This window comes from Cryptomeria japonica, chromosome 4 (assembly GCF_030272615.1).
Source record: "Cryptomeria japonica chromosome 4, Sugi_1.0, whole genome shotgun sequence".
Taxonomy (NCBI): domain Eukaryota; kingdom Viridiplantae; phylum Streptophyta; class Pinopsida; order Cupressales; family Cupressaceae; genus Cryptomeria; species Cryptomeria japonica.
Genome location: NC_081408.1, coordinates 30121629 through 30143400, shown reverse-complemented (window position 1 = coordinate 30143400; position 21772 = coordinate 30121629). Strand labels below are relative to the sequence as shown.

The 21772-nt window shown below is 35.0% G+C and overlaps 1 protein-coding gene across 1 annotated transcript; it reads left to right on the top strand.

Moving 5' to 3' along the window:
* The first annotated feature begins 19957 nt into the window (after positions 1-19957).
* Positions 19958-21567, top strand: LOC131079214 (caffeic acid 3-O-methyltransferase 1-like). Its single transcript, XM_058017115.1, has 3 exons — positions 19958-20658; positions 20997-21061; positions 21215-21567. Exons 1-3 carry the CDS (start codon positions 19959-19961, stop codon positions 21503-21505), a joined length of 1056 nt encoding a protein of 351 aa, XP_057873098.1. The 5' UTR covers position 19958; the 3' UTR covers positions 21506-21567.
* The last annotated feature ends 205 nt before the right edge of the window (positions 21568-21772 follow it).

Here is a 21772-nt window from a genome sequence, read left to right as displayed (position 1 = left end):
CCATATCCCAAATGGTGGTTATAGGAGATAGAACACTCACCATTAATGTTACCCAGCCATAGCCATTTTTTCGTACTTTGGATGATTTTTCTTTACTTTCAACTATATACACCTCTCATTAACAATTAGGTAATGCTGAATTAACCTAATGCATATTGTGAAAGATGAGTAAATATTGTTTGTAAATATTATAAGATCTATATTTTATCTTATTGTAAAAGACCAGAACATGGTCACATGTAAAATTTGTGTAAAAGACCTATCAGGTCCATGCTGTCATGCGATAGGAAGACGCCATGCAATGTAACTAACAAAAGAAAAAAAAAACTAATAACATACTAACCCACTAACATGCATAATTTACTTTCCGTAGATTAGATTTCTTTTTCGCATGCATGCATGTTCGCATTTAATTTTCAATTAGTTGATTTAAGTATGTATTTTCAATGTTAATCTTACTTGTAATGACTCATGCACACAGTTTACTTCTACACATGTGCACACTTAACTCGATATCAGAAACAATTATGGTTTATGCGTGTTATTTAATCTTCATGCGCAGATTACTTTTGTTACTTTTACAAAATGCACATTTAGTTTCACATGTTTGACATGAGATGCATGGATGTTCAATTCACTTATCTATTACTTGCATGTCAGTTGTCATAAACATCACATGTGCATTAATGATAATTTACATTTAAGAGTAACTGTGAGTTATTAAGATGGTTAACTAGGGTTAGGACAAGCGGGTCCTTATAGGTTACAACTTATATGTATGTGTATTCTTTATAGTAGTCTCCTAGAAATTGACCCTACTCTTGATTTTCATAGGCATGTAGGGTATTAAGAAAATGGACTAATACTAATAGGTCCTAGAGATTGTCATATAGTAATTTGATGGAGAATTTGCAAATGCATTATCTTTATAATCTTGTATAAAATTTGATACTATTTGGTTTGCAAGATAAAAGTAATAAGTTTAATAGCTAGATAATATAGACCTTAAGTCGAGTTTGGATCTATTGTGCTCACATGTAATTAAGTTATATTTTACCTTCAAAGGAATTCCTAGTATTTTATATTCATTCATGAATGGATAATGAGAATGATACTTTAGATACAAGACCTAAACATTTGTTTAGAAAATTTTCATCCCTTGAAGGGATTAACAATTTTTATTAAATTATTTTATTAAAATATATATAATTCTAGTTGTATATCAATGTTTAGGAAATCCTTATCACTAGTGTCCTAAGATTCCAATGTAATTTTATTGTGTTCAAGTGGAAATTGACAGACATATTTTTTTTCTTTGTTTGGCAAGTGGCCCTTCTTGCGTTGTATCTCTTTCTTTGATTGAATAAATTTTTACCCCTCTTTTATTTTAAAAGTACCAAAAGAACCACACACCTTAATATTGAATTCAATTGCTAGCTTTCACAACACATGCAAAAGACATACACAATTCAAAATAAGTGGCTACTTGTAAATGCCATCACAAACAACATTCTATTGAAAACACTTGTAATTGATCAGCTGTGTGTGGAGGAACTTGCTATCTACCCGCATAGACCTCAATAGATAACAAACTTCATTATCTATAAATTAACACTTCATTTGTAGGACCACTTAGTGGAAATTGATTGACATATATATTTTTCCTCCACTGAGCATGTGGCCCTTCTTGCTTTGTATCTCTTTCTTTGATTGAATAAATTTTTACCCCTCTTTTAGTTTAAAATGGCCAAGAGAACCACACACTTTCATATTGAATTCAATTGCCAGCTTTCACAACACATGCAAAAGACATACACAATTCAAAACAAGTGGATACTCGTAAACATCATCACAAAGGGCATTGTGTTGAACACACTTGTAATTGATCAGCTCTGCATGGAGGAAAATGGAACCTGCTTGCATAGACCACAGTAGATAACACACTTCATTATCTATAAATTGACACCTTCATTTGTAAGATCACTTAGTGAAAATTGATAGAGATATATATATTTTTTCTCTCCTGAATGTGTGGCCCTTCTTACTTTGTTCTTATTCTTTGATTGAATAAATTTTTCCCCCTCTTTCAATTCAAAAAGACCAAGAGATCCACACACCTTCATATTGAATTCAATTTCTAGTTTTTGCAACACATGCAAAATTCATAAACAATTCAAAACAAGTGGGTACCTGTAAACGTCATCGCAAGGACAATGTGTTGAACACACTTCAATAGCTGATAACAGTAGATAATAGAGGCATTGCTGTTTTCGACTAGTTTTCACAGTAGATAACAGAGGCAAGTCAATTCAGCAAGTCAAATCGTTTACATCAAGTATTTGTCTGTTGCTCAGTATAAATGAAAGGAAGTTGAAGAAAAGCTTTTCATCCCAATAAATCAATCTTAAAAAAGAAATTGATATAAAGATAGCAATCAAAATCCAAACATACTACTAACAAATGCAGAAACGTAAGACACTCTTTAACATTTTACATGACAAGACAATAAAATGGAACGGTACGCTGAACCACTGAAATTTTCAAAAAGTCCAATAGAAGAACACATGCAAAAGGCTTACACAATTCAAAACAACCTAATGTGAGCCTAATGATGGCGATCCAACCTTACTATGGATTAGTGATTCTTGAATTTTTTATGTGCTTTATGTTGGGTGTTGCTTTATATTTACTCTAATATGAGCCTATTACTTCCATTACTTGTGAAAATGACTATTTGGGTAGTGTGACTATCTCCATGGGCATGCATAGGTGGACCTAAGGGTTCCAAATGGTCGGGTGGCATTGCCAACCACCGTTCGAGACTAGAGGACTTTGATCGTGACTCGCTGAAGAGTTTTTCCTCCTTCCTCAAAACTAGTCTTATTGTTCCTTCATTCCTTGCAAGGTTGTAATATATGTAATTTGATATAATATTATATTTATTGATGAACTATTTATTATGAACACTCCCAGAGAAATTGAATTTAATATGTATCATATTGTAATAAATTGATGTATCTTTATATGGGATAATGTTGGAATCGGCAGCAAGTATGATTTGGTATGTTTATCATTCATGTTATACGATGTGGTTATTATAGGAACATTTCCATTGGTTCTTTAGAATGAACATATATGTGTCTCTTATAGTGTTGGAGGTTGATTTAGTCATCTCCTAGTTGATATCAGATTTCTCGGTTTGTTTTAAATGCATTGGTAAGGTAGCCATGTCAAGGGACCCTTAGAGGTGACTTCAGTTAACTCATTTGGAGTTTCAAGAGTGCAAGATTTCACTTATGATTAGTTGACTGTCAACTAGTTAAATTTATATTGAAGTTGACCATTGCAACTCATATATGAGATGCATGATGAGACTTTATTACTTCAAAAAAAAAGTGTTAACATACATATTAGGTGCAACAAGATCTTACCTCTAGATATAGTTTAGATGCAACTAGATCTTACTTCATTACTTCACTATTTAAGTAGAGTCCTTACAATGTGTTCCAATTTCTACACCTAGAGATTTTTTCCATTAGTAGTGGCAATTTTTGCTATTCTATTGAGCTTAAGCAATATAGTAAACCTTGTATCTCTAAAGGAATTAGTAATGTCATCCTTGATACCATCACCATCTAAAATGTCTAAATAGGGGAAGGTTAGGAGAAGACAGTCGTTCTTTGCTTAGAGGATTTTTTATCTTTTTCATTCCGAATAGTAGTAATTTTACAGCTAGCTAGGGTGTTGATATCTTTTTTGCCCTTTTTAAAAATAGGTTATAGGTTGATATCAACAACAAGTGATGGGGAGTCATGTCCTAGGCTTAACTTTTGTCTTTTTTTTTTAAGTAGATAATTGCATTTCTTAGATAGATGGCTCTAGAAGAAGAGATACTATCATCATTGAAAGAAATTTTTCATTGGGAACCATGAACCTAGGAAGGGTTAGGACCTTGGATAGGAGATCTAGCATTATGGGGAAGAATGGAATTAAGGGGGGTGATAGCTTTTAGATAATATATATAATAACATATATTTGATGTTAATGCAAAGCTGGCTAGACACCATTAGCAACACTTTATCCATAGAAGAAAAGAGAAGAAAGGAAAACTAACTAATCTATGGTAGCTTAAATGGTTGAGTAAAAGGAAGTGATACCCATAAACTATTACAAACCTCCCCTTGAGGATGAAGTACTTGATCAAAGTGTAGCTAACGATCCTCGCTAGAGGAGGTAGATAGTCCCTACTGAAACCATTCTCATGTCATATTTTTAATCATATCTTAAAAACATAGCAATGTAATCCTCATTAGCAGGTTTTTGGATAAGGCATGGTATCTTCTCTCCTTCACAACTTAACCCTGTCACCTACATAGTTAGCTCTCTAGACACCTCCATGTTAATGCTATCCCTTTTTACTCTATCATTTCTCCAACTTTTCATGAATTGACATGATATCTCTTCATCCTTGCCTTTCATGATCTTAAATAAAGGGGTAATTCCAACTTTCCAAAATATTTCTCACGTGAATATTTTTCTTTAATGAAACAAAAGATTTGGGTTCCTCTCTCAACCTTTGTTCGCCCATGAGGGTTCCTCTAGAACTCTCAGATGTAGACTCCATAATTTATGTAGTGTTAAAAGAATTAATGATTTTTAATACATTTATTACACTAAATTTGGAGAGTAGTTATACAAAAAAATAATATTGTTATAATTATAAAAATAAATACACAAAACCATTCAACCATACAAGATTATTTATATATTGAAAACTATCTTGTGCAAAAAATGCCACTATAATGAAAAACCAAATGTATTATTCAGTACCTTTAAAACATAAATGTAAAGCTATCTATTTATAATAGTATCAACATGTAGTGTTGTAAATTGTATACTATTATAATTTTGCACTCTTCTTGGGCCCATTTTGATGGATGTGCCTCACTTATACCCAATTGTGCTCAGTTTTGAGATTGTTTCTATAAGCTGAGTGCATTCCCTTATTCAATACATTTTCTATGGCTTGTTGTGATAGGACTAGGTCACTATGTGCCCTTGTATAGGAAATTAGAGCCCATATTTTAAAGCACAAAATTTGGCTTTGCAATTAGTGGTAATTTAGTTTTGTTGTCAACCTTCCCCAAAATTTAAATTTGAAAAGGTGCAGGTTGAAGATAAATACAGATCCCTCTCATTTGAAAAGTATACATCCTAGCCTACAATCAAGTACATTTAGTTAAAAAATTCAATAATATATTTGTATTCAACAAAGAGGGCATTTAAGAATACAAATTTATTACAACAACCATGATCAAATTGTAAAGCGGAAAATCGAACCCTAGGTGTTTCCCCCCCCCCCAAGGAGAGAGAAAGGAGGTCACTAGGGTTGAGGGTTTTCACTTAGGAGGGACTTTACATTCAAAAGAGGGGTTGAAACTCCCAAGATCCAATCCCACACAATGCAAGATTTAATTCTAAATGAGTTTCAAGGGTTGAGACATCAAGGATACCCTCTTTTGTAAAGAATGTAGATAGAATGATTGAACTAGGAATGTATGTAAAAGCAAGAAAGATTCGCTTGTAAACGGAGATAGGCATATGGGATGAAGCTGCGGACCTGAAATTAGCAGTAAAATGTCGAGATGATGCTGTTCTGCAAATTTGAGCGAAAGTTGACGGGACGATGGCGCCCGGAGTGCACACGGTCCTCCGAAAAATCCGCGAAATGAAGGGGGATTTTCAATTATAGCCGCGTACCTGCAACCTACACACAGAAAAGAGAGTACGATTGGGGGATTAGGGATTAGGGGTTTGCCTTTAGGTCAAACCCCGGTTTTGGAATTAACCAAAAAATGAGAATGCTGTAAATGTAAATGTTTGTAATGTAAACAAGTACTGATACTTTGTTGTAAGAATGTTTGTATTCTTACATGCAGAGGTGTAATGAATATTGTATTTTGTACGTTGTAGGTGATCTCCTCTTCAATGGTTGAATCCTTGTCTTGAATGCAACACCTAGCCTTGAATGGAGACCTAGAATGCTCAATTGCTTGAAGGAATGCTTGAATGCTTGAATGTTTGAATGTTTGAATATTTGAATATCGCTTCCGCCTCTTGCACACATATATTTTTTCCTCCTTTTTCTGGGAGGGGAAATGTAGTTTATATACTTGTGAATTAGGGTTAGGAGATTGATTTTTCCGACCTTAGGCCGACCTAGGAGAATTATTTTCCAATTTGCAAGCTTAAAGACCCGATGCCCAACAAGAGACCGGGCCCAAAATAGGGCCAGGGACCAAGGCGCTAGGCGCCATGGTCCTGGGGGACCAGGGCGCTAGGCACCATGGTCCTGAAGGACCAGGGCACTGGGTGCCATGGTCCGAGCTCCCGGGACAGCAGGGTGCAAGGAGTATCAGGCCAAGGTGCAGAAATATGCAGTTTTTGATGTCGCTAGCAGGTTTCGGGGTCTCCATTCAGGTTCAACGTTGCGCCGCCATCATGAAGACCCAAATGCAGTCGAAATTGCAAGTGTCACAATTTTAGGACGCTACATTTAGCCCCCACTTTAGTGGGAGTATAAGCGTATGCCCATACTTCCGGTAAAGTACAAAGAAACAACATTGAAAGACTTTCACCATGTCAAGGAGGCAAGATACACCAAGCCCCCAGTGGACTAAGGATCTTACAACTTCAATTGACAAAGTAAAAGGGAAGATCACGAGGGAGAACCATGACTGTCAGTAGTAAGGTTCCCTCACTATGAGTCATGCAAGAAAACTACCAAAAATTTTCAAGGCAAAGCTAAGTTCACCAAGAAATTTTCAAGTATCTTGAAGAGATATGAATGGGGTGTATGCCCCCCTACGTTAAAGCGATCGTACACGCCTCATCGGGGGTGATTGCTTTAAGGTAGTGATACATATAGGAAATGAGAAGGGAAAGGAGCACGTTATCACAAGGATTTAGCCCCCAAGTGTGAAATAAACCCAAGGATAATAGACACAAAACACAAAGCACAAGGTGACTTCGCTTTCCTTGGGGTCAGTATGCTATATGATAATTCATGTATATCATATGTATGTATGCATAATTGTTCTTCATTCCCCAATCAAGGAAGGTCACCTAGAAGAAGGGAACGCATGTGTCTTTTGAGTCAACATGAGAGAGACCAAGAGAGATCTCAATGCTTTGCATCGTCCTCAAGTAGACAACACTAAGGACAACAAATAGAAGAATGACAATAACACATAGAAGAAGTAACAAAAGACATCAAGAGAGGAGGAGAGAGTCTGCTATGCTAATGTTATTAGTCTAGCACGTCATCTACCCCCCGATCTTGTTGATCAATATTTCGGGAAGGTAGGAAACACGCTAGAGGAGGAACATCCAACACAGCAGATGGAGCTATCACGAGATCCAAACAAGGGTTGTGTTCATGTTCCAAGCCACGTTGTTCTTGTCTAGGAGCTAGGATAAGTGCTTTAGAAAATTCATTAGATAAATGGTTATCAACATCAACATATTCATATTCACTATCAAAAGAAAGAGGAGTAACATTTTCATCATGAATAACATTTTCATCTATATCATCATCAAGATTTATAAAAATAGGATCTTTAACTCGCACAGGATCAAGGCCATCATGCATCTTATGTTTAGGAGATTTTGGCTCAATTTTCGGCTGAGGAGAAAATGGAATAATACTAGCTGAAGGTGTTTTGGGGATTGTAAAGTTTGAGAAGCAACTGCCTGAGCTCTAAGACGATGCTTTCGTCGGCGTTCACGTGCAGAATGATTTTGTCTAGTCTTAGTAGGAAGTTGAGAAGATTGAGGAGGAGGAATGTTCTCATCCTTATCACTTGGGTGTTTGGATTGTGGTCTCTTAGGTTGGATAATAGGAGAAGAGGAAGGTCTCTTCTCTCTATAAGAGGAAGGAGGAGGAACTGCTCCATATAAAGGAGGAATATCTGGTTTAGGAAGGAGACCAAGTCCATCATGACGAGGAGGTATAGGTCTACCTTTAGAAATTTTATTAGACATAGAAATAGTCACACCCACAGGGATGGGTTGGGAATCTTCTTGAGGAAAGACATTAGTTTTATCTTTCAAAGGAAGAACTTCCTTCTCAAGAATGATAGGAATATCAAGTTTGGGTGTTCTAGGTTCACTTAGAGATAGGATCATATCTTTTTTCCACTTTTGATAAGATTTGAAAAGATGATCACTTCGCGGTGGAAGAGATTGAAATTGTTTAGACCAAAAATAATCAATAGGAACGCTAGAAGTTCTTTCAGCTTTTTTAAAGAGACTATGATTGACAGTAACAACTTCACCATTATGGGGAAATTTCAAACACTTGTGAATAGGAGAAGCAATAGCTTTCATGGAAGATAGCCAAGGATAGCCTAGCTTCACACGAAATTGTTCGGATGATGGAATAATAGCAAAGCTCACATCAAGGGCTTTGTTATGGACCTCAATAGGTAATGTAATAGAACCAATTGCAGGAGAATAAAATGCATCAAATAGTTTCACAACCACATTTGTTTTGTCATAGATCACTTGATTCAATTGCAAAGTAAAAATAAATTCCTTAGTAATGATATTAACCATGCAAGAAGGATCAATAAGCACTCCACGGCAAGGTGTATTCTTGACTTTTGCAACTATATATAAAGGACCATCAGGTGCCCTGATAGTTTCACTGGAATCAAATGTGATGGAAGGTTCTTCAAGGATTTTTTGCTGCTCTACAAAGTTAATCACATTCGGAGTCATAGACACAAGACTATCAGGTGAGAAAGAGGAATCATTAGTCTCAATCACATTAGAGGTATGAGAAGGTAATGGATCAGTAAAAATCTTAAGATTTTGGTTAGGAGGAGCTACAGATGTGTTGCCTTTATCATTCACACCTGAAATAGAGATAGTATTATTATCAATCAAATCTTGAATCTTACCCTTTAAAGCAAAACATTTTTCAGTATCATGCCCAGGTTGACGATGAAATTGACAAAAAGATTTGTTATCAAAATAGGGTGAATTAATCTTTGCAGGATCTATTTGCTTTATAGGAGGGAGGGTAAGCACATTTTGTTCCAATAACTTATTCATAATACTACGCAATGATTCATTCAAAGGAGTAAACTTTCTTTCTTTCTTGAAAAATTTAGAAATAGGAGGCACACCTGATGCTACATTCACATTGTTGTTGATGATGTTTTCATTGAACTTAATGGACTCTCTGTTAGGTTTAAACTTCCCAAATCGTTCATAGGATTTGCTTGTTCCATTTAACTCATAGTCAGTTGATAATTGCGAAGAGTTGCGCACAACTGTTGGAAAGAAGTAAACTCAGAAAACAAAAGTTTTTCTCTAATATCTTTTTGTAAATTAGAAATAAAGATTCTTTGAATATCATTGTCAGGTACTAGAAAAGAAATTTGAGCATACAAATTCTTATATCTACCAATGAAATCAGTCACTTTTTCTTTAACACCTTGTTTACAATGCATTAAATCAATCAAAGTAACTTTAGGACTTATATTGTTTTGAAATTGTTGAATAAAAGCATTTGCAAGTTGTTCGAAAGAAGTAATAGAATAGGAAGGCAACGAGCAATACCATTGTAGAGCCTTATCTCTTAATGTTCTAGTAAACAGTTTTGCAAGAAGCCTTTGGTCATAAGCAAAATCGGTACATATTGTTTGAAAGTCTTAACATGTGTTAGAGGATCACCTTTACCATTATAAAGCTCCAATTGCGGGATTTCAACAAGCTTAGGGGGAATAGCTCAAACAATGTCAAGAGAAAGTGGGCTCGCAAAATCAAATGTGGGCACACTAAACTTAGATTGATTCATAGAAGCAATTTGTGGCTGTAAAGAAGAGACAGTTTGTGCAAGATTGTTAATGGTCGCTTCAGTTGAAGAGTTCATATTAGACGTGTTAGATTGTGATGGAGGTATTATGTTATTGAAAGAAGGTATTGCTTGAGAGTAAGGTGGCGGGACACTATGATAGTTAGTCATAGGAGATGATTGGAAAGGAGGAACACTACAAGGAGGAATGGAATGATTAAACGAATTGCCCCCTTGCATCATGTTCATTTGTGGAGATGTAATAGGAACACTCATTGAAGGAATGAATGAAGAAGTTGGATTGAATGAAGGGAGAGGGTTGATTGAAGAAGAAGGATTTCCCCATGATTGGTGATCATATGCGGAATGTCTTGTATTGAAGTAGTCATTATGTTTGATGTAAAAGTAGGTATACTAGCAATAGAAGTTGTCAAAGGAATAGAATGATTGACTTGAGTAGGAGGTTGTGTATAACCCAAAGTTTCGGCACAACTATTCATAGGCATCACATTCGAATCCACAATGTGTGCAATACCATGCAAAATATCAATTCCATTCTTATCACTTTGAACCATACGTTTTAGACCCTCAATTAAGGAAAGAGCTTGACTATCGGGGTATTCTTGAGACATCCATTGCTGAAAATCATCAAATTGGTTATCCAATTTTGAAAGTTGTTCTATAGAAACCTCATGGAGAGCTTCTTCATCATCAAGAGGATTAGAGGAATTACCCATGTCCTCGTTAAATAGGCCATTCAAATTAGGTTCCATCTCCTCAATAATTAAACCTTGGAAAGACTTAATTCTAAGGCTTCATCTAACGGGAATAGTGTAAGTAGGGCTTATTGTTGTAAAACTCATGCACTAAAGAGAGAGAGAAGATTTTGAATTTTAGAGGTAGCAAATTTCAATAAAATCAGCCAATCTCCTAGATTTAAGCTGTTAAATACAATCAGGACAATCTCCTGAAATTTCAGAAAAAATGTCAGGAACCGTGGTGAACGGAGTGCACACGGTCCTCGCAACTTTTTTCGGAATTTCCAGGGATGAAAGTTATGATGATTTTAAAGCTAATCTGAAAAAATTGAGTGATTTTGCAATCTGTAGATAAGCCAAATTAAAGTTGCAATCTCAAAATTGAACCCTACCAAGATTGTTGAAAAATGCAAATTTTGAATTTTGAAAAAAGAGAGGGAAACTAAATTTTTGAATTTTATGATTTTAGAGGGAATACTAAAAGCAATGCAAGCTTTTAAATTTGAAAGTTGACTCAATTTCATGCAAAATTCAATTCTGAAAGTGGAAATCGAGGTTGTTGCAATTAAACATTTAATTTCAAAAGTCATAAACTGCAAAAATTTGAATACAGCACTGAAATTTCGAATGAATACCAACACACTTTTCAGATTTAGGACAGTAAGAAACACAATTTTGATATGAATTTTAATTTCAACTATTTTTGAATGATTATAAGCCTTAATCCAAGCAATCACTAGACCAACTTTGACTTTAATTTTGAAAGTGTTAGAATTGATGAAATCAGCCAAAATTCTGGATTTTAGCAGAAAAATACAGTAAGATCTGACTCCCGAAATTTCAAAAAAAATGTCGGGGACGATGGCGCTCGGGGTGCACACGGTCCTCACAACTTTTTTCAAAATTTTCAGGGATGAGAGATATTATGATTTTGTTGCGGAATCCAAAGTTATAGCCAATTTGGAGGTGTTTTGATCAGTGAAATCATCAGTCAAAGGTTGAATCAAGAGGGTTTTTAAAAATTAGGGTTTTGACACTTGACCACTTAATTTTCAGAATTAGAGCACAAATATGAATTGACAATTTGCAATAGAAGGGTAGATCTGAAACAAGCATTAACAAGTAAACATTTCACAAGCTCAATTACTAAAAAAGAAAATTTAGGGTTTTTATGCAATTAACCTCTTAAAATTTGCAAAAGATCAAACATGGAAATGTAATTAAGGAAGCAAAAACAAAATTTCAGATCTAACCATGAATAATTAGAATTACGATGTTCACGTCGGGTTCACCAAAATGTAAAGCGGAAAATCGAACCCTAGGTGTTTCCCCCCCCCAAAGGAGAGAGAAAGGAGGTCACTAGGGTTGACGGTTTTCACTTAGGAGGGACTTTACATTCAAAAGAGAGGTTGAAACTCACAAGATCCAATCCCACACAATGCAAGATTGAATTCTAAATGAGTTTCAAGGGTTGAGACATCAAGGATACCCTCTTTTGTAAAGAATGTAGATAGAATGATTGAACTAGGAATGTATGTAAAAGAAAGAAAGATTCGCTTGTAAACAGAGATAGGGATACGGGATGAAGTTGCAGACCTGAAAATAGTAGTAAAATGTTGAGACGATGTTGTTCTGCAAATTTGAGCGAAAGTTGATGGGACGATGGCACCCGGAGTGCACACGGTCCTCCGAAAAATCCACGAAACAAAGGGGGATCTGTTCGTCTCTGCACAAGGATTCCAGATCTTCAATTACAACCGCGTACCTGCAACCTACACACAGAAAAGAGAGGACGACTGGGGGGTTAGGGATTAGGGGTTTGCCTTTAGTTCAAACCCTGGCTTTGGAATTAACCAAGAAATGAGAATGCTATAAATGTAAATGTTTGTAATGTAAACAAGTACTGATACCTTGTTGTAAGAATTTTTGTATTCTTACATGCAAAGGTGTAATGAATGTTGTATTTTGTATGTTGTAGGTGATCTCCTCTTCAATGGTTGAATCCTTGTCTTGAATGCAACACCTAGCCTTGAATGGAGACCTAGAATGCTCAATTGCTTGAAGGAATGCTTGAATGCTTGAATGCTTGAATGTTTGAATGTTTGAATGCTTGAATATCGCTTCCGCCTCTTGCACACATATATTTTTTCTTCCTTTTTCTGGGAGGGGAAATGTAGTTTATATACTTGTCAATTAGGGTTAGAGACTGATTTTTTCTGACCTTAGGCCGATCTAGGAGAATTATTTTCCAATTTGCAAGCTTAAAGTCTCGATGCCCAACAAGAGACGGGGCCCAAAATAGGGCCAGGGACCAGGGCGCTGGGTGCCATGGTCCTGGGGGACCAGGGCACTCGGTGCCATGGTCCTGAAGGACCAGGGCACTGGGCGCCATGGTCCCACCTCCCGAGACAGCAGGGTGCAAGGAGGATCAGGCCAAGGTGCAGAAATATGCAGTTTTTGATGTCGCTAGCAGGTTTCGGGGTCTCCATTCAGGTTCAACGTTGCGCCACCATCGTGAAGACCCAAATGCAGTCGAAATTGCAAGTGTCACAATTTTAGGATGTTACACAAATATAGATTCCCCCATGTTGACAACATGCACTAATATATTGTAGTAATTGATTATATCAACGCCAAGCATTATGTGAGACTTCATTCCAAGGGTTTCACACTTGAGTTAATATTTTTCAAATTTTAGCATTTCTATTACTATTTAGGCTTTATCCTCCCTAGGTCATGCACACTTTATCATTATCGTAGTTGTTGTCGAGGTCAAAAAACTAAAAAGTGGGTATAGCTTAGTGCATCCCGTATATATAACAATCCGTTTTCCTTATTTCTTGTGTGTCCAAATTCAAGTCTAATAATAAAACTGGTACAAGAGTGTAGAGAGGACTATAATAGGTTACAACAGATTCTGAGATTTCCAAAAAACCTAGGCTATATTACTGGGCAATTATTTCCTACTATTTTGAGTTAATTTTTTCAAAGAATAGAATTTGAAACCTCCTAACTGCACTTTTTCTCACCCTCATCAATATCAGATACCTTAATAATGGGGCACCCTACACCCATGTCTAACAGGTTTGGTTCTAATTTTTTGATTTGGGTACCTCTCTAGGTTTGTATTAAATATTTGTCTCACCATGTCTATAATTGTAGCATCACAAATTGTAAACTTATAGAATTTACACCTTTTTGTGGACCTTCCTTAGTCTGTCCCTTTTTAGGTCTCATCCAAGCCTATTGTAGTGTCATAAGTTGTAACCTTTTACAAAATATATAATGCTTCTGATGTAGGAGCATCCCCGATTCACGACAATCTTGCATCAACCAAAAACATTTTCTTTTTATTTTTCTTTTTGTTTGCAGTTTCAACATTTCTTTCTGTGTGTACCAGTTTAGGCTCATCAGATCTGGTGGATTTGGATTATACTTGAAAACTTGATCATCTTTCTTATTTCCAAACCACATCGCATTTGGATCATTTTCTGGCAAGATATCGCTATCGGTTTCTATGACAGTTCCCTGTTACCGGTTGACAGTTTCTTGTTACTGATTGCCTGGACCTATTTTGGTGATCTACTAGAACCCCTTCCGAAGCTTATGGAGCCTTGGGCATTGATTCCATTATTCCTTGGCATGTGGTTGATCTTTTCTCATGATCTACACTTCGACCTTTGGATATTCCAGAGGAATCTCTTGGCGATGGCCAACCTCGATTGTTTTACATGTTAGGTCTTGTTCTTTAGGTTTTGATCCCTTTTTGGGTCGACCAAATCCCCTTGGATCATATATAATTGTAATTATGCATTAGAATGTAATCAAGTAAGTTATAATAAGCACATAAGATAGATATTGAGATTTAAGGTCCCGGTTGTGACCTGTTCTGTACTTTGAGCATGTTCTAGCAGGCCTCCATCATATCTTTGTGTTTCCATTGTGTTTACTCTTGCTGACTGGTCTAGATTGATCTCTTTGAGGTCCCTCCTAATTGGTGACTACTTAAAGTGGTATTAGAGTGAGCTTCATTTCGGAGATTGCATGTCCTAAGAATATTTTTCTAGGTTGGCGGACTGTGAATCCGATCTACAACTGTAGAGGACCGACGTAAAGGATGTCACCAAGAGGAACTAGGAATGGTGGAGCACATGGGAATGCTGACCCTATTGTGATGGAAATGTTGCGAGTTGTAGAAGCCTAGTTGGAAGTCGTGGAGATAGCCCAAAAAAGAGGCTGAAATATTGAAGATGTAAGTGAAGATGAAGGAGAAGAAGCCCCGACAGAACAAGTAAACCCACTAGTGGTTGATCCAGATGAGGAAAGGTTTTTGATGGTTTTGATTAGGGAGAATACTAAACCTCATTTTAACCCACCAAAATATGATGGAAAGATTGATTCAAATAAATTGATGGATTGGATTTTGGAGATGGAAAATATTTTAATTTTGAGAACTGGTGAAGAAAGGAAGGTGAAATATGCCTATACACGGTTGAAAGGGCATGCATCTCTTTCGTGGGATAATTTGCAAGTTGATAGACATAGGAGAGGTAAAGAGAAGATCAAGACATGGGATCAGATGGTTGCTAATTTGAAACCAAAATTTATGCCAGTGAATTATCAAGTTGATATGTTCTGGAAGTTATAGAATTTGAGACAAAAGGAATCTAGTGTGAAGGAGTACACTGAAGTATTTTACAAGTTGAATATAAGATTCAGACATGTTGATGATGAAGTTGAACAATTTGTTAGATTTTTGAATGGATTGTGTATGTCTATACAAGATGAACTCAGTTTGATCAAATTACAGAGCGTTGAAGAGGCTTACCAGTATGCTCTAAAGGCTGAAGAGAAGCTAAACAAAAGACATGAGAAGATGAAGAGAGGCAGAGGTCCAAGGTTGACCAGAGGTATATATCTAGGAGGAAGAGGATATACCGGAGGAAGAGGTACCTGTATAGATCAAAACAAGGACAAGGAAGTAAATAAAGAAGGTAATTAATACTGAAAATATGATAGAAATTTCTATTGGAGGAGAGAATCAGATGGCTACTAGAATGAGAATTTCAGAAGACAAGATAAGAGAACATTTAGAGGAACTTGATATAAGTGTGGAAGAGAAGGACATCATTCTTTCGAGTTAAGAAGATAAAGAATACTAGAAGAGTAGCAGTAGTGGAATAAAACCCCACCGAATCAGATAATAAACTGGAAGATGGAGAACTGTTGATGGTGAGGAGAGCTTTGTGTCATACTAGGATAGATGAAGATCCCTTGCAGAGGAAAAATTTGTTCAAGAATAGATGTAAGGTATCAGGTAAGTGTTGTAAATTTGTTATTAATAGTGGTAGTTCAGACAATCTTGTTTCAAAAGAGATGGTGAATAAGTTGAATCTGGAAAGATTGAAACACCCTAAGCCTTATCAGATAGCATGGATTTAGGTTGAATATAAGTTGTTAGTAAGTGAGAAATGTTTTGTGAAATTGAAAATTGGGAATTATCATGATGAAGTCTTGTGTGATATTATTGCTATGGATATTTGTCATCTTTTGTAGGGTAGAGCTTGGCAGTTTGATAAACATGAAATACAGGATGGGAGGAAGAATACATACACTATTGTGGCCAATGGGATGAAGCAAACCTTGTTGCCCTTGGAGGAACCTTTAAAGAATTAAGTCTGCACGAATGCTAGAATCTATTTGGTGGATGGAAGGAGATTCTTAGATGGATTGAGACATGAGAATGTATGTTTTTCCTTAATTCCTAAGAAGCCTGAGAAACTGGAATCGAAAGAAGAACAACCAGAAGAGATAAAAGATTTGCTGATAGAATATGAAGACACCATTTTAGATAATTTGGTTGATGGATTTCCACCTGTGAGAAGTATAAGTCATTGCATGGACCTAGTTCTTGAAGCTAGTTTTCCTAATAAAGTTGCACACTAGATGACACTGACAAAGAATGAAGAACTGAATAGACAAGTGCAGAAGCTGTTGAAGAAAGGTTTGATCAGAGAAGGTTTGAGCCCTTGTGCAGTACCAACAATATTAGCACCTAAGAAGAATGGAGAATGGAGAATGTGTACCGATTCCAGAGAAATAAACAAGACCACAGTGAAATATCGATTTCCTTTGCCTAGGATGGATGACATAATGGACTATTTGAGTGGAGAAAAATACTTTATGAAGATATATTTGAAGAGTACAAATCATCAGATCTGGATCAGAGAAGGAGATGAGTGGAAGACAACATTCAAGACAAATGAAGGACTGTATGAATGGTTGGTGATGGCTTTTGGGTTAACTAATGCATCGACTAATTTCCTGAGGCTGATGAATGAGGTATTGAAGAAATTATTTGGTAAGTTTGTTATTTTGTATTTGGATGACATTCTGATTTTCAGTAGGACAAAGGAGGAGAATTTTTTGCATTTGAGATGAGTTTTGCAGAGGTTGAGAGAAGAAAAGTTCCTAACAAATATGAAGAAGTGTACTTTCATGAAGGATGAGTTAGTCTATTTGGGATTTGTGATATTTGAAGATGGTTTGAAGATGGACCTTGAGCAAGTGAAAGAAATTTTTGAGTGGCATACACTAGAAAGCATTGGAGAGGTAAGATCATTTCATTGTTTGGCTAGTTTCTACCAGAAGCTCATTAGAAACTTTAGTTTAGTTTGTAACCCTATGATTGAGACCATGAGAAGGGATAACAATGAATTCAAGTGGACCAACAGAGAAAACAAAAGTTTTGAACTATTGAAGCAAAAAGTGACAGAAAAGCTAGTGTTTTCTTTATTGGATTTGAATAAAGTATTTCAAGTGGATTGTGATGCAAGTGGAATAGAAATAGGAGCAATCTTGAGTCAAGAAGTGAGAGAAGTAGCTATGCCAATGAGAAATTCAATGATTCCCGAAGGATATATTCAGTGTATGATTAGGCATTTTATGTCATAGTTCAAGCCTTGAAGAAGTGGAGACATTACTTGCTGCCTAAGGAATTTGTGTTGTATATAGATCATCAAACTTTGCAGTATTTGAATAGTCAGAGTAAGTTGAATCAAAGACATATGAGATGGGTAGAATTTTTGCAGAGTTACACCTTTGTGTTGAAGAAAAGAAGTGGTAAATGAAACAAAGTTGTTGATGTATTGAGTAGGTGGGGGAATTCGCTAACATAGATGAGAGTGATAGTATTAGGGTTTGAGGAATTAAAGACCTTGTATGATGATGACCCCGATTTTGTAGAACCTTGGAAATCATGTAGAGAATTGGTTATGGTAGATAGAAGTAAGTGATTGATTACTTCATTCAGGATGGGATGTTATTTAGAGGAGTTCAATTGTGCATACCTAAAAGTTCTATGAGGGAGAACCTGATAAAGGACAAATATAGTGGATTACTTTCATAAGGATGTTAACAAATATGTGCAAAGTTGTAGAGTTTGTTAAGTAGCAAAGGGTAGTAGTCAAAAAGTGGGATTGTATAAACCTTTGACAGTATTGGTAAGACCTTGGGAGGATATAAGCATGGATTTCATACTTGGATTGCCTAAAACACCGAGATGGAATGATTCTATATTTGTGGTAGTGGATAGATTCTCGAAGATGGCTCATTTTATACCTTCTAAGAAGACATGAAATGTATTGCATGTAGTAGACCTATTTTTCAAGGAAGTGCTGAGATTGCATGGATTACCTAAGAGCATAGTTTCAAATAGAGACACTAAGTTTGTTGGCTATTTTTGGAGAACACTTTGGAAGAAGATGAAGACAGATTTGAAGTTCAGTTCTACTTTTCATGCACAGACTGATGGACATATATTATTAATTATTTAAATTAGTTATATTATAAAAAACATTATTTAGTTGAAAAGTATTTGATTGATAGATAATTTTTAATACATATCAAATCTAAAACTAAACACTTGTTGTAAATATTAATTCATTATTCTAAATTAAATTTATAATAATTATAATTTAATTGATTTCTCTCTAATTTATGTCAAAAGTTTTTTTTTATTTTTGTAAAATTCTTAAAAATGAAAAATGAAATAAAAATCATTAAATTTTACATCCATTAATTCAATTTAAATGATATTATGAATTTCACAAATAATAATTTAATATAAGTCTTCAATTAAATAGAAAATAAAACTACTTTAAAAATTAATTTATGATTTTTAAAAATAATATAAAAATTATAATAATAAAATAATTCCAAGTGATTTTAAAAATTAATATATTACAATTAATTTTTAACGTAAAGTTAACAATCTAAAAATAAAGTGGTGTATAGGAGGCAAGTTGTTTTGGGCAATCAAATAGTCATAAAATATTTTTTTAATTGAAAAAGATAAAAGATATGCATATATATTATTAAAAAAAAGTTAAATTTTATAGTAAAATAAAAAAATACTAGATTAATTGATTTAAATACAAAAAAATTAATTAGTTAAGCATAAAAGTGAAAATTCATATGGCAATACTAATAATATTATTAGCATTTTATTATACATATATTAAAACTAACTGAAATTTGAAGACATTCTAAAAAACGGTTAGATAGACATTAAAGAGGAAAATCTTTGAAGGTGGCCATGATATACCACACGTTCTTTACTGAGCAAGACTTGATCCCTCGTGGGTTCATTTGGAACCATTCAACTTCATCAATAGACCAAGGGCCCATGCAAATTTGAGATAACTTTATGTTTGCACCTCATTGAACAATTATGAGTGTTCAAACGACAAGCAATTTTTTTATGACATTGGATGGAATCCATTCATCTATAAAACTAGCTTGTTCATTTTATATAAAAATACATTCAACATAATTACTATTTTAATATAAATAAAATGTAAACTTATTAATATTTTTTAACCTTATTTTTTTACATAAAGTTTACTTATTTTTTTAATAGAAAAAATATAATAGCACACAATTCAAAAATAGAAATTAATATCAGGACACCCATCCAAATCTAAAAAGACTCCGAAACGAAGGCAGAAAACTCAGACACTCATTAACATCTTGCATGACAAGACAATAAAATGGAAGAATACGCTGAACCTCTGAGATTTTCAAAAACGGCATGTTTTCAATTGCCAGTTTTCAAAGCACATGCAAAAGACACACAATTCAAACCACGTGGGTACCCGTAAACGTCATCGCAGACGACATTGTGTTGAACACTTTTCAATATCTAAGAATAACCAACGTTTCACGGCTCCTATAGTCTCTGGAATATCAACGATTTTTCTATAAATTGAAACTTGTTTGTAATAGATCACACATATTTACCTTCCTCTGTCAAGTTTACATAGATCAATCAGACAAAAATGGCTTCCTTAGAGTCTTCCATGGAAGCACATCTCCAGCTCTATGAAATATTTCTTACAGCAGCCAAGCCCATGGCCCTTCAAGCAGCTGTCTTGCTTAACATTCCTGACATTATTGGTAGTCAAAATCACCTCTCTGTGGAGGAAATTGCTTCCCATATTTCTTTTTCCACAAACAAACCTGTCCACATAGACTGCCTCTCTAGAATCATGACGCTTCTGGCTTCCATTGGAGTCTTTACTGAAGAGACCACAGCAGATAACAGAGGCATTCGTCAATTAAAATATGGCCCAACTGACCTCTCTAAATTGCTGGCAAATAATGAGCCGCAACAATCTTGTGCGCCCACTCTATTGTTCTTGAATCAAACTATTGTGGCACAAGGTTATCAGTATCTTCATGATACTGTCATAGATGGCAGCCAAGCATTCACCAAGGGCAATGGCATGAACGTTTTCGAGTACAATAGCAAGAATCCTGAGGCAAATAGAATATTCAATGAGGCCATGACTGCTCAGACAAGTTCTGTAATGGCTTCTGTGTTGAAGGCGTATGGTGCTTTCAAGAGCTTCAAGAGTGTGGTCGATGTTGGAGGAGGAGCAGGTTCTGCGATATCTACAATTGTTAAGGAATATCCCCATATTCATGGCATCAATTTCGACCTTCCTCATGTTGTAAGGACTGCTGCTCCCGCAAAAGGTCTGTAATCATCTCCATCTCTAAACCTTATATAGAGAAGAGGTTGCTGATCAAGAGTTTCCAGATTAGATTTTTACAGTTTATTATTATTTAGTTTTTAAATTCTATGAGGCAACAACGTTTCAGATCACATTCATGATAAAAGAAAAAAATATAATGTAATCAGTTAATAATGTGCATGTCAATTAATTTCTATTTTTAGATTGCTTTCTTTATAATCTAAATGCAGATATTAGATTGTGCTCTAAGAGAACGTTCATTATTACTCTGTTAAATGTTAAATCAAGTTTATGAGTAAAAATATAGTGTGAGTTTTTCATATAGATTTAAAATTTCAGGAGTACAGCATGTGGAGGGTAATATGTTTGAGAAAATTCCATCAGCAGATGCAGTTTTCATGAAGGTACGGTTGTATTTCTTAAATATTATATTTTATTTAAATGGAAATTTACTTTTTTCATGAAGGTACAGTTGTAGTATTTTTTAAATATTATATTTTATTTAAATGGAAATTTACTTTTGAAACAATAAGTTTTTGGAATTCTTTTGTTTACAGAGGATATTGCATGATTGGGATGATGAACATTGTTTGAAAATTTTAAAGAATAGCTATGATGCTATATCAGAAGATGGGAAGGTATTAATTGTGGATGCGGTCATTGATAAGGAAAAAGGAACCAAAAGACAAGTCGGACTAATGTCTGATTTATTAATGATGGCTCTTTCTGTTGGTGGAAAGGAGAGAACAGAGGAGGAATTTAAGAACTTGTTTTATAAAGCAGGGTTTAAGAGTTACAGTATCATTGAAATACCTTTCTATCATGCACTTATAGAAGTTTCTAAATAGTAAGTAAAAAGAAGAACATAACAAGTACATGCTAAATAATAATAAATGGTAATATGCATATAGCAAAGCTCTAAACCATATGTGGTCCATTCCATTGGACAACACTGGAATAGTTTAATATTTTATTTATTGTAATTCCATCATCTTATATGAGAACAAGTTTTGTTTCAATTTATTAATAAATTTATTTGCACAATTTAAAAATTGTATTGTATGATTTTCCTTTATGTTTTGGGATATTTTTTATGAGAGTGCTCTAAATGTAAT

Bases quoted from the DNA above. Each gene is read 5' to 3' on its own strand.
- LOC131079214 (XM_058017115.1), top strand. From the start codon at position 19,959: ATGGCTTCCTTAGAGTCTTCCATGGAAGCACATCTCCAGCTCTATGAA. The intron at 20,659-20,996 runs GTCTGTAATCAT...TTAAAATTTCAG, and splicing joins GACTGCTGCTCCCGCAAAAG to GAGTACAGCATGTGGAGGGT. The intron at 21,062-21,214 runs GTACGGTTGTAT...TTTTGTTTACAG, and splicing joins CAGATGCAGTTTTCATGAAG to AGGATATTGCATGATTGGGA.